The following is a 15,271-nucleotide window of genomic DNA, read 5'->3' as shown; positions in this document are numbered from 1 at the left end:
CTCCGCAGCGGTGACGACCCGACCAGGCTACAATAGTCCAAATATAAGTACTTATTATAAGTGTACCGTAGTGATTCGGAATAAGACAAAAACGCGGTTTGGAAGATGAATTCATGATGTACTCGCTCATTATATACATTTTGCCAATTTTGAAAACAGAAAAAGTTACATAGTGCTGCTTTAAGTATTGGTCAAACCAATTATTATTCAGTACCCTACTTCAGTACACTATCTATGTCTATGTACTATGTTACTACTATCAGATGCCATAACTATACTATGGTAGCAACACAGTACTGTTTGTAAGGGTTATGAATACAATATCATGTATCATGAATAAAATTTGTGTGTGTGTACCGCTGAATTCTTTCTCCAAATACGTGAGAAACTCTTTTCTTCCCATTGGGTCGTTGAGCAGCTCCATGAAGCTAAAGCTCCAGTGCTCCACACGCAGTTTAGTCGGCAAAGCAACTCTATTTCAGGAAAACGTAGATATACAGAGCAATTACTGACCCTCAGACAGAACATTAGTGTACTTCAGTTTAAAATGGTTATTCATGTGTGATCATGTGACTCACGATTCAGAGTTCATGTTCCAAAACATGATATCATCTGTGATCCAGGGGTTGCTGGGAAGACATCCTTGCATTATGGGGTCATGGGGCTGGTACTGCTCACAGTACTTAACGTAACTGCATGCACACACACACAGAGACATGTAAGGTCATCACAAAGGGTTATGGTAAGAGTTCTTTTTAAAAGATACTTTTAGGACAGTCCATTAGCTCTAGCCTGGAGTCTTAGACTTCGGCAGAGTACACACACACACACACACACACACACACACACACAGAGTACCTCTCAAGGCAAATGGAGGACTTTACACGATTCCTCACCAGGCTTATCCTGTTATGTTCAATCTAAGTCGTTTACCATAAAAACACAAAAACAAGCATGACAGGAAGTAAATCTGGTTATATTTCACAGTACAGTATGTGCTGCATAAGTAAAGAATGATGTATAGACAGCTAACTACATTTTTTGCAAATAAATATTATTATTACTGATATTAGAATTATTTAGTTTTAATGCTTTTCTCTGTTTTTTTTGGTAAAAATAATATAAATTTTTTTTTTAAATGTCTCTTTTAGTCACCAAGGCTACATTTATTTGATAAAAAAAAATTTAATTTATTCATTTGAATTTTCAGCAGTCATATGCATGTATGTATATATATATATAATGTTTGTTCATATATTTTTGAAACGTGCTGTGTCTGTGTGTGTCTATGTGGATTACGTGTTGTTGTGCATGTGGTTACTAGTTGTGTTGTGGTGGTCTGTTTACTGACCAGCTGCACTCGTGTGTTCATGGTTCTTCTTTCCGGTCCATGATCTATACTGTCCAGTGTACCGGGCTGAAAATGTGGTTATCAAGAGATATATGGATCAATGACAAAATAAGATATTTATGATCAAACGCATGCGCCAAGCCCTTAGAAATGAGATCTCTGTATTCATGTTGGTATCTTTTGAACTGTATACCATTTCACAAAAGCTTTTACTCTTAATATCAATTGCTGTAACATAAATAAATAATAATAATAAAATATTTTTTAAACCTGGAGTAGCATAAACACCTTAATCTTTATTTTCAAAAGACACTTAAGCTCATGTTAAGCAATCCATATATATCCTTTGCACTCATGTGTGAGTGTGCTTTAAAGGCACCAATGTGTTCCACTCTATTTCTCCTTTTCTTCTGCCAGAATCTGTCCTCCCTTTCTTCTGTTCTCCTCTCGCTCTGTCCCCTTCCCCCTTTTTCCTCTGCTTTGCGATGCTTTTAACTGACTGGCTGAATATTTCATAAGCAGAAGCTGGATACAGATATGAAGGCACGTGCCAGATGGGCACAGATGCTGTGGCTGCTTAAGCATCATACACTGACTAATGCATTTGACATGCTTTGATTTTCTATATCACATTTCTGAAAGGTGATACACAGTATGTTACTTTTCTATTTATTTAATTCATGAACAGACGGCAACCCTGATGGTACTCCAATATACTTCAAAGAATACCATGGTGTAAGTATTGCCATGGTATTTTTTGTTAGCGTTGTTGTGGGTTTATAGTGTTCGAGACTTACAGGAGGTTTGTTCACTAGCCAGTAAGCTTGTTCCTGACACTCCAGCACGATACGATCTGCTTTTCGACGCTGTTTTGATGCCCTTAAACACAAGAAAATGAACATGATAAGAGACAACAACCATCAGAAAATATTTTATATTGATTTTTTTCAACCATCAAAAATTTGATTAATATTTAGTAGTGCATAAAACTTGAGTTTAAAACATTTAGAGCTATATATATTATTTGTATGCTATGAAGAATTGCTTAAATTGTAAAGGAGTATAGTGCAACAGTGGATGCAGCCACTACAGAGAATTTTGCGTTTTTCATTCCATTTTTGTTGTTGTATTATAAATTATATTTTCCATTTTCTTCTTAATTTAAATTAAAGTCTTAGTAGTTTTCTTTTGGTTTTTGTCATTTAATTAGCTTTTTTTTTTTTATGTGTATAGAGTTTGTATTAATTGTATTTCTGTTTTCTGTTTTATTTTTTTAGTACATAAAAAATAAAAAATACACAGTAAAGTGAAAATGAGTGAAAATTATGCATGGGCATCTAACTGAAATAAAATACATTTCAGTTTTTTATATTTTATTTTGTTTCAGTTAACTTTTATTTTAGCATTTAGTAGTGGTTTATTTTCAGTTAACTATAATAAAAATTAATAAAAGTAAAGCTCGGGGCCAATTTGTTAAGATTCTTTAAGATTTTAAGTGGCTAAAGTAAAAAAAAAAAAAAACCCTATGCTAATGTTGAGTCAATTGTAAAAAAAAAATAAAAAATAAAAAAAACTGTTTATTTGTTTTTTTGTTGTTTAAACCAGTTCTAGTATTCTAACATCAATGAAAATGTATAGACACTTTTAACTACAAATATTTAAATATTTAGAAAAAATATATTTATTTTCATGGTTGTACCTATTGGTGGTATTTTCAGCATTTACTTGATTTAAAACGATTTACAAATGTTTTATATGATTTATAATTATTCAAAAATGTAATTTTGATTTTAGTGATTTTGTCCTTTTTTTTTTTTTTTGCTAGAAAATGCATTTCTGATCATTTTTATATGCTACTTTTATAATATAGGTAATAGAGGGCTAAATGTAATAGGCCGAAGGGAGCATTAAGTGTGTGTGTGTGCACGTTTAGTATGGAAAAGGATAGTTACCTGAGCTGCTCTCTTGCCTGCATCACAACAAAGTCCCAGGTGTGGTTGATACGTTTATGTAAAGCATTATAGCACTCCTAACAAAGCCAGAGATTGAGAAATGAACAACAGATGGCTACATGGCTTCGTGTCTACATTGTACAGTTTTGTTTCTCTATGGTGTGGCTGGCATACCTTTTCATACTCAATTAGTTCTCCTTGTTTTCGGATATTCTTCTTGGCCAAGTAGATTGCTAAAACACATATAAGTAAATCCATGCATTTACCCTCTGAACCTGCAGCGAAATATCTCCTTTTGTATTGAAGCAAATGTATTTTGGTTTGGCACAACATTTGGTAAATCCTTTTTTGTTTTGAACCATGGGAAGTTAGATCTCACCATAGTCCAGTTCTGAAGTAGGCCAGCGTGTCGACATCCAGTAATACGGCGTCTGATAAAGACAGAGATTAATTCAGATGTGCTGATTTTGAAAATGGGAATTTAGAAACTGCTGATATGGCATGTGATTTTATGTAAATATTGTGTGTGCATATATAAATACCTGAAAGCGATATGGTGAATCGTCAGCTTTCAGAATAAGGTTTCTTGGCTCTTTTAAAGGGTAAATGTATCCATACTTTACAAAGAGTTGTCCAACGTGCAATGCCTCTAAATAAAGATGAGAAAAAATATAAAAAAAGATAAAATAAATAAAGATGAAAAAAAATATTCATATGCGTATTATACACCCACACAAGTACAAAAAAATAGAAATAATTATAAATCAAGTAAATAATTCTAAAAATAAAACCAAGGATTTACATAAAAATTGGTTTAGAATTGTTCTTGAAAATAATTTTTACTCAGAATTTGCTAGTAAATTTATTTACAAATAATTACAAAAAAATTGCCAAGTAACACATTGAGTTAAACATGACATTTGTATTTAGAAAGACTGAAATAGTATTTTCATACATCATGCAACATACATCAAATAATCTTTGTTTTATTTATGTTATGTTGAGCACAAAAGAAGATATTTTGAAGAATGTTGGTAACCAAACAGTTGAAGGTAGCCATTGACTTCCATAGTATTTTTTTTCCATACTATGGAAGTCAATGGGTACCGCCAACAGTTTGGTTACCAACATTCTTTAAAATATCTTCTGTTGTGTTCAGCAAAAGAAAGAACCTCATACGGGTTTGGAAGGACATGAGGGTGAGTAAATAATGTCAGAATTTTCATTTTTTAATTTCCCTTTAACTAAAATAGTAGTAAATGATTTGAGAATACATACATTTCATCTAGTGGTTGCCTACACAAGGTGTTCCCTCATTGCAGTGCACAGATCTGTCAAACTCTCTGGAGTCTTGTTTATTCCAGCCACAGCTGTGTGCAGCATTACTTGTTTATTAGGGCTTTTCTGAACCATGCAGCCTGTTCTCTGAGAGTGTGACATTTGTGCATTTATTATTAAAAATCTTGCACACAACTCATCTTACATTACATAAAATCTGACTTTAATTTAAAGCAACTTTCATATGCAATTTAGCTCCCCATGGTCGTGTGTGCGCGTGTGTATGTTTTGAAGTCCCTCAGGATGGCACATGGAGAATAATGTCGTCTCTGGAGAACACTTTCTATAAACCACACACAGATGACTGGAAAACTCCAAGAAATACACCACAGCAGATAGCATGGAAATTATTACACACACAGGCTCTGACATGCACACAGTAAGTCTGAAATCATGTTGGAGCTACAAGGCAGTGTATGAGCACTTTTTAAAATTCATTTTAAATTGATTACTTTTATGCACACAGTAAAATAATGGCTTGTTACATTTTCTGAAGTAAATATGAATTGTGCTTGTCCATGCAAAAGTTGCTGACACTTTAGTTTAATAAAGATAACAACTTCTTTGTTCTTTTACTATAAATAACAATTATCATCATTGTTGCAATCAAGTGCAATTCCAATGTTATGTATCAAAGACAAAGAATCAAAATATATTTATAGGTTATATTAATGTCCTACCTTCATCAGAGATAGAAAACTTCTTAATCAGCCATTCAACAATGCCTACACCTGTATGAAATCAAAGAATATTACTGTCAACATAAGCACAGTGTCAGACAAAAGAATGTATCTTCTGCAGTGAATGGGTGCCGTAGAATGAGAGTTCAAACAGCATCACTTCTGGCCAAAATATGAGTCCATAATCTATAATTTACTTAAAAATATACTTGAACTTTACTTAAGTATACTTACTAAAATAAACTTGAAGTATACTACTTTTTGGTAAGGGTATGCTTCCTCCAGTGAAAAAGTCTATCTCCTGTTGTCCTCTCACATCAAAATCCACCAACATATTTGTGTTTAAACTGTTTTGGACTGTTTTTGCTTGTAAGCAGTGCCTGATCTGTGCATATTTCTCTCCAGTTTCAGACGAGACAACTTATTCTATCTGGAAGCAATGATCTGAAGTAAAAAATGTCTTAATGGTGAATTTGTTTATCACAAACACACAGGTTTTTGCTGCACAAGATGTTCATTGATGGACTGGAGTTGAGTGGATTAGTTATGGATTATTGTGGTGTTTTTATGAGCTGTTTGGACTCTCATTCTGACGGCACCCATTCACTGCAGAGGATCCATGGTGAGCAAGTGAAGTAATGCGACATTTCTCCAAATTTGTTTTGATGAAGAAACAAACTCATCTACATTTTTGATGGCCTGAGGGTGTGTACATTTTCATTTTTGGGTGAACTATTACTTTAAGTGACTTTGACTTGTATTTATCTTTAATTTCCTGAAGAAAGTCATTTGTTCATTCACACGTAGCCCGGTGTCCTCTGAGAGACAAGTGCAGGCGCAAAACATGCACTGTTAGACTAATTAATAGCAAGAAAAATGAGCACAGAGACTGAAAGCACACACAGGAGTCTAATTTCACTGCGCAAGTTTCTATTGATTTACTGTCCTCATACGCACTCAAGACTTTCCGAGATACGCATGGATACTTTGCTGTTAAATGCAGACTATTTCCACAGTAATAGTGGGAAACTATTCTAGTCGTGCCTCAGCTGTCGCTCTAATCGTGCCATAACATGTCAGAGGCTGGAAAATACGAGGAACAGTCGTGTCCATTTGGGATTATCAAGAGAGAGTGAGTGAAGCTTGAAGTTTGCTGCAGTCATAGAGAGAAAGAGAGAGAGAGAGAGAGACTCACCAGTCATTGCATGTGGTATGACCGTAATAAGGAGACGCTGGTTGCGCAACTTGATGCCCATATCAGGGTCCTGCATGGATATGATCATGCGCTCCATCTGTATGTGGGCACATGTGAAATATTAGTACTTTTAGATCACAAAAAACCACACCACACAACTATTTTGTGAACTGCACAGAAGCTAAAATGTGATTCAAATTGTGAATAGCATAAAGAAAAATAATATAAAAAGGTGCAAGTTCCTCTATAAACAAATAAAAACCTTAATCTTGAATAAAAAATGACTGTTATTTGCCAACTATTCAGGCTATTCACAATAAAGTGATTTAAAAAAAAGAACAGGATGCACCCCTAAATAAACATTACCTTTATTAAGTTATTATATAGCTATATATAATATTTATATAGCTTAAGTTATTATATGTTAAATTATAACAATTCATACATTCTCATTATATACAATTTTATAAATCAATAAGGTGATTTAATGTTACAAAACAGCAAAAGCATCAATACAATAAGCATAACAGGAAGAGTGGGATGATTTGTTGGATTATTTATTTTTTAAGAACTCCAGGTATATAAATCAGTTATATAAGTAGCCTAAGAAAATGCAAACACAACTATGCAAATTCAGAAACTTTACAGTACAGAAATTTTAGTTTCGTCTTTAACACATTTTCAATAATGCGAGGAGAAGTTCCTATACTGTCTTACAGGCAACAACTGCAGGATTATTAAACTCTGGCTGGTTTGCAAAAACGACAGTATCTGTTCTACAGCAGATTTGTGATTGTTAGAGCTAAATGAAAATCGATTTTAGGGACTTACCTTAGTCAAACAGGGCATTTGCTGTCGCTGCACTCCATCCTGACTGAGTGTGTTGATGGTCATGTTGACAGCAGCTCGTGTGTTCTGGATATGAAGTTAAAGAGAGCTGGATGATGCTCGCCTCACACTGATGCTGGAGAGGCTGCTGTCCCGTCAAAGAGACGATGGGGTGGCGCTACATCCGACTACAAAATACTCATAATTAGGTATAAAATAGCGCCTCCCAGTGTTGACTGATTCAAATCGATAATTGTAGACCTTGACATAATATACACTAGTCAACATTTGAAGTGGATCAAAACCTTTCATCAAAGTTGTCCTAAAACCTAAAACCAAAATGCGTTCTTGTCTTAGGACAACTTTGATGAACTTTTTTGATCCACTTCAAATGTTGACTATATAAAATGTATATATAGTAGTCAACATTTGAAGTGGATCAATTATTATATTATATTTATATTATAAATTAAATGTAAAGGTGCTTATTGGGCTTATTAGAAAGTGCTTACAAGGTTATTAGACTTGCTTGAAGTAAAATAAACGTTATCTTAAATATATAGATTTATATTATATAATATAATTATAATATAATTGTATTATATAAAAACATTAGGCCGATTAATTGATTTAAACGGTTATTCAAACAACGAATAAATTATATAGGAAAGTGAGCAAAGAACATAAATTTTACAGTATCAACGGAGCTTTTTGAAACTCCGAATCAGTTAAACCATTGCGTCGCAAAATGATTCACTGTTTTGATTGCTCCAAATTGGATCGCGTATCACGAATCATTTGATTCAGATCGGGACTTCGGCGCTGTTCGTGGGATGTTTTTTATCCCCACCGGAGATTAAATAAAGATGAACTCTTCTTTCGTGCTGCAAAGATAGTGCACAGCACAGCACCAAGATTAAATTTAAGCCTCCTCATCTGAGCTGCCTCAACAGTCCTGTCACGGTGACAGTCACCGCTCGTCAACGTCAACAGATATTTGAGATGACCAATCAAATCAAAGTAGGCGGGCTTTGTTCACAGAAACCGCAACGCGAATTTCAACGCGACGCTTCAGTTAGCGGCTAGTGCGGGATAAGATGTAAGTAGCCAAACAGTTAATATCTGAAAGCTGTTTTACGATAGAAATGTTAAACGACTGACAAATATAATGAGGAATGCAAACTAATAAACTTGTCTAATTTCGCCATTTTGAATTGACGTGATTCATGTAATGTTTCGTAACTGTCAATGTGAGGGGACAAGAAACAATATTAACGAAGCCGTTTTCATCATATATTAGGCATATAATTAATAATGAATTTGAGACCGCGGTAATTTTACAACTCTGGCTAACTTACTGCCCTGTGTATGATTTATAAACCTTTTGAATTACCTGCAGGGACACCGAAAGTGTCCTCATAAACCACCTTCATGTTGTAATACATAAGTTACCCATGACATTATACAAATCTGTGTCCTCATAAACCACCTTCATGTTGTAATACATAAGTTACCCATGACATTATACAAATAAATCAAAGTAGGCGGGCTTTGTTCACAGAAACCGCAACGCGAATTTCAACGCGACGCTTCAGTTAGCGGCTAGTGCGGGATAAGATGTAAGTAGCCAAACAGTTAATATCTGAAAGCTGTTTTACGATAGAAATGTTAAACGACTGACAAATATAATGAGGAATGCAAACTAATAAACTTGTCTAATTTCGCCATTTTGAATTGACGTGATTCATGTAATGTTTCGTAACTGTCAATGTGAGGGGACAAGAAACAATATTAACGAAGCCGTTTTCATCATATATTAGGCATATAATTAATAATGAATTTGAGACCGCGGTAATTTTACAACTCTGGCTAACTTACTGCCCTGTGTATGATTTATAAACCTTTTGAATTACCTGCAGGGACACCGAAAGTGTCCTCATAAACCACCTTCATGTTGTAATACATAAGTTAACGTTACCCATGACATTATACAAATCTGTGTCCTCATAAACCACCTTCATGTTGTAATACATAAGTTACCCATGACATTATACAAATTTGTGTCCTCATAAACCACACACACACACACAAAACAAAATTACAAAAGTTTAGCTAAAATGAAACTGAACATAGAAAATATAAAAATAAAAACAAATTCTAAATATTAGTAAAAACTATAATAGTAATACTAAATTAACTGCATCAGGAGGTAACTAAATATTATTTGAGTTCGATTTTTAGTTCATTTTCAAATATATCATGGCTTTAAAATGGAGGTTGTGTGGACTCAAGAATCACAATTAAAATGTCTGCATGTCATTGAATTAGATAAATAAAAAATATACAAGCAAGAATCATTTGTTCTGAAAACGCGTATTAGTCCAGTTTGAATGCACTGTACAGTACAGTATCTCCAGTACGCAGGAGGCGCTGATCAGCCGCGCTTTTTTCCACGCAAGCGAGTCTACATTGTCCTTTACGGGATTCCGTAGTTATTTTCTGATGAACAACTTTGTCAATTATGGGCGATATACATTTGCAGATTGAGAGAAGCTAATGTAACGAGTCTAATTATCAACTCAGGTAAGGGTGTTGTAAGTATAAATATGTATGTATTGTGAACCGTGGAAACATTTAAAGAAACCGGCGGTGCAGCAATCGCGCTGTGTAAACTGCATCGCTTCAGACAATGTGTGTCACCATAGAGAATAATCGCTTTTTGTTGCTTATTTGTGTGTACTGATTGACAGCTTTCGATTAACTCACTCATAATTCGATAAGTGGTATTTTAATACAATCCAATTAGTTATTTTCACTATTTTGGATATGACACGCCTTACAACAAAATATTGCGGTATCAGTACAGTGATAGTACAAGATGGTACAGTGAGACCACGGGATACACGCTAGGAAAGAAAAATATACCATGGTTTACTCTAGTATTATCTCAAAAACATGGTAAATGTTCTGAATCTGTGGTATAGCCATAATGCATGTTCAAAAAACCTAGTATTACCGTGATGCAAGTCCAAAATAACAAGGTATTAGTATTACCATGATGCATGTCCAGAAATAATACATATAATGATATATTTAGGTTCTTTTTATGTTAATGTCTGATTAATGTCTTTCATATTTCTCATTTGCTTGTATTTGATGTTGTAGTTTCTCCTCCACAGCAGAGATGAGTGATATCCGGCATGCATTGCTGCGGCGTGATCCGCTGAGCGCGGCTAAAGAGGTTCTGTATCATCTGGACATCTCACTGGGCAGCGCTCTGCAGAGCTCCACCGGCCCCACGCCTGGACTAGAGAAGAGCACGGTGGAGCTGGTGGAGGAATTCATCTTTCACGTCCCTAAAGACAGAAACATCCAGCCTAAGGTGAGGAACAGGAGTATGCAATCTGGTTTGACTAAAAGAAAAATCTGTGTGGTGGTAAATACCATTCCATTGTTTGAAGTTGTTTTCTACTGTAATATATTTAAAAATGTAATTAATTCCTGCAAAGCTGAATTTTCATTATCATTACTCCGGTCTTCAGTGTCACATGATGCTTCAGAAGTCATGCTGATTTGACCTATGTGTTGTATTTGGCCCAGAGGATGAGCTGTGTTCAAGAATTGCAACTGCTGGAGATCATGTGCAGTTACTTCCAGGAACAGAGCAAAGATGCAATCCGACAGATCATTTTCTCCACACTCTTCAGTCTTCAAGGCAACAAGGCTGATGAGAGCCGCATGGCCATGCTTGGGAAGCTAGTTTCAATGGCTATAGCCATGTGTCGGGTGCCAATACTAGAGTGTGCAGCCACCTGGCTACAGGTGTGTGATATTAATGCGTTTACTTTCATTTTATGTCATAATTGCCTGGTAATTAATTTTTTTCTCTAGATTAGAGCATGCTAACTGAATTTAATAGATAATTGGATCAGAATGCTTATTGTGAGTTTCACAAAAACTATCAAGAACAGTGTTAGTATTGTTTAGTACTATTAAAGTATTTATTTTAATGTTTTTTTTAATTTTTTAATTTTATTATTTTAACAATTTACATTTTTAATAATAATTAGCTTTTGTTTTTATATTTTAAGTATTCTTTTTAGTTTAGTTTTAGTATTTTTGTGCTTTTTAAAATGTTTCTGTTTATTTTATTTTTTTTTTTCGTTTTTGTTTCAGTTTTAGTACTTAAATTACAGGCAACATTTAAAATTTTTCTGAAAGTTTTTTAGCTTTATTTCAGTTAATGTTTTTAAATAGCAGTAGATTTAATTAACAATAACAACACTGTTCAAGAACATGTTAACCCCGTAAATTTTCATTACAGTAATGCAAACATTTCTCAATACTTTAAATTGCGTATTTTATTTTTACATCATGGTAGTATTTGTTATACTGTCATTAATATATGCTTTTTATGCAAAAAAAAAAAAAGATTTATTAGTTTTAATTAATAAGCTAAAATGGGTTCAATCTGACAGCTTTTGAAACATTTTTTTTTTTGTGTGTGTGTAGCGCGCACACTCTGCATGGTGCGTGCGTTTGGCTCAGGTGCTGATGGATGATTACTGCACACTGGTGCCATGTGCCATCTCTACCCTGCAAAACATCTGTTCAGCCAGTCCTCGCTTTTGCTGTCAGCTTATCACTGCAGTAACGGCTCTCTATAACTTCTCCTCAGGTACTAGTTTTCTTTTTGTCACATCTTGTCACAAAAAAAATAAATAAATATAAGTCTACTTGATTAATTATATAGTGCATATTATAAAATATTGAATGTATACAATATTGTTATTATAATATTAAAGTGTAATGTTTTAATAGAAATTTCTTAATATAAAATATTACACAATTTTATATAAACATTTTATAATATAAGCTAAAAAAAAAAAAGTTATACATAATATGTTTGATATTGCTGCTTGTAGATGAGTTGACTCCGCCCCCTGCACTCTTGGAGATGCTGGTTGGTTGGATCACAGAAGATCCCAGACTACTGCTCCTCACCTTCATCAACACACCCCTCAATTCCAGCCTGCCATTAGGCTGTCTTGAGATCACGCCTCTTTTGGGTCTGCTCCGGTGGTGTGTGAAAGCTCCGTTAGCCTATCAGAGAGGCCGCAAGTCAGCTTTGACCAATGGCCATGGAGAAAGTGAAAAAGGGACAGCATATGAAGAGCTGTACTCTAAACTGCACCTGAGTGTTCTTCAAGTCTTTCTCATGCTGCAGGTGTTGTATTTCTTGCAACTTTGTGAGGCTTTAAGGATTCCATTCAGTATTAGAATATATAATGTGTTTTTATTTTAACTCCTGCAGGTCCACCTGACAGAACAGAATTTGATAGGTCGGCTAGCTGTGCTTCCTGTGGAGTCTGTTGCCACGCTGGTAGAGGAAGTCAGCCGTCTATGCGAGAAGCTCACGCCCTTCCCTGCTGCCAATCATGTCCAACTGGCACTGGATAGGCTGGCGCAAGCTCTTCAGGTCGCCATGGCAACAGGAGCTCTTCTATGTGCCAGAGGTAAGTGATGCTTACTTCATGATGGCCTGTTTGGGGGTTGTGGCTAGAAGGGATACAGCAAAAACCAGAAGCTAACAATAAATTCAATTTTCTACCTATTAGATTGTGTTTTGTTAATGTCTACACCTACCCCTTACAATAATGCAAACACAGTAATTATTGTTGTACAGTCTGAGAAAAATGACTCTATATTGATGTATGCCCAGTAGTTTTTGCTGTATCCCTTCTAGCCTTAACCCTGATTGGGTTTTGAACTGAAAAGAGCAGCATTTCAGTGATGTCATGTCTTTTATCCCTCAGAGGACCTACGGACTTTGTGCTCCAGACTTCCCCACAACAAGTAAGTCAATTATCACATGAAACGTGAAACCTGATCATGCAGATTTTAATATTAAAATAATATTGAATGATCTGTGACCATTTTAAAGGAATAGTTCACCCAAAAATGAAAATTGTCACTAATTACTCACCCTTGTGTCGTTCCAAACCCGTAAGACCTTCGTTTATCTTCTGAACACAAATTAAGATATTTTTGATGAATTCCGAGAGCTCTCTGACCTTCCCATAGACCGCAAGGATTCTAACACGCGCAAAGAAAACTAAAATAACGACTTTATTCAACAATTCGTCTCCTCCGCTGGTGCCATTTTGGAGAGTATCACATACGTAAACAACGTATTAGTAAACAACTCATTAGTTAACCTTAATGCACTAACAACATATGCTGTTCTGTGTCAGCAGCACCGTACGCGGATACGCTGTTTACGTCGTTTACGCTTTGATCTGAACGTTGTTAGTGCATTAAGGTTAACTAATGAGATCTCATTGTAAAGTGTTACCTATTGGTCTTTATCATTCTTTTGCACTTTAATCTGTGAAAATTTTTACTTTATACATTTTTTGGGAATTGCTTTATTGTATTTAAATTTTCAGTTCTTTTTGTTATAAGAAAAAAGTTATTAAACCTGTTATACTGTATTATGACAACACTTTTTTGCAACTAAATTCCAATATCATGATAATACCGTATACCGTGATAAAAGCATGAACGTGAAAATTTGATACCGTCATATGCCTACCAATGTGAAACGGTGATTCTTACCATCCCTAATATATATAATTTATGATGTACGATACTGTAGATGATATATATCTCTACGTATCGACATCCCATCAACCATTCAGAAACCCACATCAGTCAATCACTTTCTACAGTTTTTGGTCATTTGTGAGCATTGTGTAGTAACAGTCTGTTTTGTGTTGCAGTCTGTTACAGCTTGTGATGTCCGGTCCAGTAGTGCAGCCTCCACCTCACAGCGGACCCTTCCAGCCTAACATGTACCCACACATCCACCCGGGTCGACCCTCCGCTCTTTCTCCCCACAGCCTGCACCAGTCCGCCCTCCCCTCCCCACACAGCCCGCACCCTGTACTGTCACCGCACCCCACACACCCAACGCTGTCCCCACATCGCCCGCTAACGGCCCACGCTGCACACCCTTCTCTCTCTCCACACGCCTTCCATCCTGCTGCCGTGGCCTTTCCATACCGGTCCATTCGTTAACCAGCAATACAGGACTTTTGGACTACACTGCTTCTTCTTGGGATGAGAACAAACTGTTTTTGTTATATTTTATATTAGATGATCTTCAAAACTTTTGGTTTGAACTTGTAGTCACATGTTTGGCTTGGTCAGGTTATATGGTCTTGTGTATCATAAATTGGGATATGCATTGTATCATTTTAGGTTTGATATGGACTTTAAAAAGCGCTTGTACAGATTAAGTGTTGTTTCAGGTAAAAATGCATTCATACCTTTTAAACAATAATATTGTACAAACCGTGAAATATATTTTTGGAAAATCGACATTTGTGGTTATTTAATGGACAGTTTAAGTAGCAAATCGAACACTTTTTATACTTAAAATTCTTAAAATGTCATATTTTCCAAGTGAAAATGTTCATTTTTGGTTTCAAAAAGCAATTAGTAACAAAAAACAACAGAAAATGTAACTTTAGTAAATACTTTTATTCATCTATCTAAAATGTGCATGCGAGTAGGTTATTACGAACATTGAGAATTGCAATTTTATTTTTTCAAATGTGTTGCTAATAAAAATAAGAACCTCTATGTTTTTACACCTTTTATGTGTTTAGCTCAGAATATATACAGTACTCTTTCTTACAGTTTTGAACTTATATGTGTTAGCTATACATAAACTGCTACAGTGCAGCAATATCATATCCAATCAATCAGAATATATTTCCTGTTTATTATACAGCGTTTACTTTGCATTCACTTATTTGACTTCAGCGTGTAGATTAACTCTGCCAAGCAAAATCTATTGGTTGTTGTCAGGGAATTAACTATTAAATTAGTTTAATTTGAACAAAAATAGATCAATTCGAAG

General features: G+C 35.1%; 3 protein-coding genes across 8 annotated transcripts in view; 2 read left to right on the top strand and 1 right to left on the bottom strand.

Moving 5' to 3' along the window:
* The window catches only part of pgap6 (post-glycosylphosphatidylinositol attachment to proteins 6), an 18,097-nt gene extending 17,323 nt beyond the window's left edge, over positions 1-774 (top strand). The window contains exon 14 of the transcript XR_001636957.1: positions 763-774. The gene's annotated coding sequence lies outside the window, so the exon portion shown is untranslated. The remainder of the gene's footprint in view (positions 1-762) is intronic.
* Positions 1-7,477, bottom strand: part of LOC107714145 (regulator of G-protein signaling 11-like) — a 10,976-nt gene extending 3,499 nt beyond the window's left edge. The window contains exons 1-12 of the mRNA XM_016519889.1: positions 7,348-7,477; positions 6,517-6,613; positions 5,322-5,372; positions 3,846-3,952; positions 3,683-3,734; positions 3,478-3,536; positions 3,304-3,380; positions 2,149-2,230; positions 1,352-1,417; positions 859-920; positions 579-692; positions 358-473 (exon numbers count right to left, since the gene is read on the bottom strand). Of these exons, the coding sequence (XP_016375375.1) occupies positions 358-473; positions 579-692; positions 859-920; positions 1,352-1,417; positions 2,149-2,230; positions 3,304-3,380; positions 3,478-3,536; positions 3,683-3,734; positions 3,846-3,952; positions 5,322-5,372; positions 6,517-6,613; positions 7,348-7,410 (946 nt within the window). The 5' untranslated portion in view covers positions 7,411-7,477. The remainder of the gene's footprint in view (positions 1-357; positions 474-578; positions 693-858; positions 921-1,351; positions 1,418-2,148; positions 2,231-3,303; positions 3,381-3,477; positions 3,537-3,682; positions 3,735-3,845; positions 3,953-5,321; positions 5,373-6,516; positions 6,614-7,347) is intronic.
* Positions 7,478-8,435: 958 nt separating this feature from the next.
* On the top strand, positions 8,436-14,725 carry LOC107714132 (uncharacterized protein C7orf26 homolog). 6 transcript variants are annotated; one of them, XM_016519872.1, is made up of 8 exons: positions 8,436-8,443; positions 10,510-10,726; positions 10,945-11,166; positions 11,857-12,022; positions 12,270-12,571; positions 12,659-12,860; positions 13,161-13,200; positions 14,127-14,725. In XM_016519872.1, the coding sequence occupies exons 2-8, from the start codon at positions 10,529-10,531 to the stop codon at positions 14,422-14,424; spliced, it is 1,428 nt and encodes a 475-aa protein (XP_016375358.1). In that variant the 5' UTR covers positions 8,436-8,443; positions 10,510-10,528; the 3' UTR covers positions 14,425-14,725. The 6 variants fall into 6 exon arrangements, with proteins under 6 accessions (XP_016375358.1, XP_016375356.1, XP_016375360.1 ...); XM_016519870.1 differs by lacking the exon at positions 8,436-8,443 and adding an exon at positions 8,881-8,963; XM_016519874.1 differs by lacking the exon at positions 8,436-8,443 and adding an exon at positions 8,946-8,963 and having other exon boundaries at positions 10,524-10,726.
* Positions 14,726-15,271: the final 546 nt, after the last annotated feature.

This window comes from Sinocyclocheilus rhinocerous, unplaced genomic scaffold (assembly GCF_001515625.1).
Source record: "Sinocyclocheilus rhinocerous isolate Xijiao unplaced genomic scaffold, SAMN03320098_v1.1 scaffold1953, whole genome shotgun sequence".
In the NCBI taxonomy this organism is placed as follows: domain Eukaryota; kingdom Metazoa; phylum Chordata; class Actinopteri; order Cypriniformes; family Cyprinidae; genus Sinocyclocheilus; species Sinocyclocheilus rhinocerous.
The sequence above is the reverse complement of the archived record's forward strand: the minus strand, read 5'-3'. Positions and strand labels throughout refer to the sequence as shown.

What these genes read in the sequence shown, in the direction of transcription:
- LOC107714132 (XM_016519872.1), top strand. Translation starts at nt 10,529, where the DNA reads ATGAGTGATATCCGGCATGCATTGCTGCGGCGTGATCCGCTGAGCGCG. An exon ending in AAGTCTTTCTCATGCTGCAG is followed by an intron (nt 12,572 to 12,658) that starts GTGTTGTATTTC and finishes TAACTCCTGCAG; the next exon opens with GTCCACCTGACAGAACAGAA. An exon ending in AGCTCTTCTATGTGCCAGAG is followed by an intron (nt 12,861 to 13,160) that starts GTAAGTGATGCT and finishes TTTATCCCTCAG; the next exon opens with AGGACCTACGGACTTTGTGC.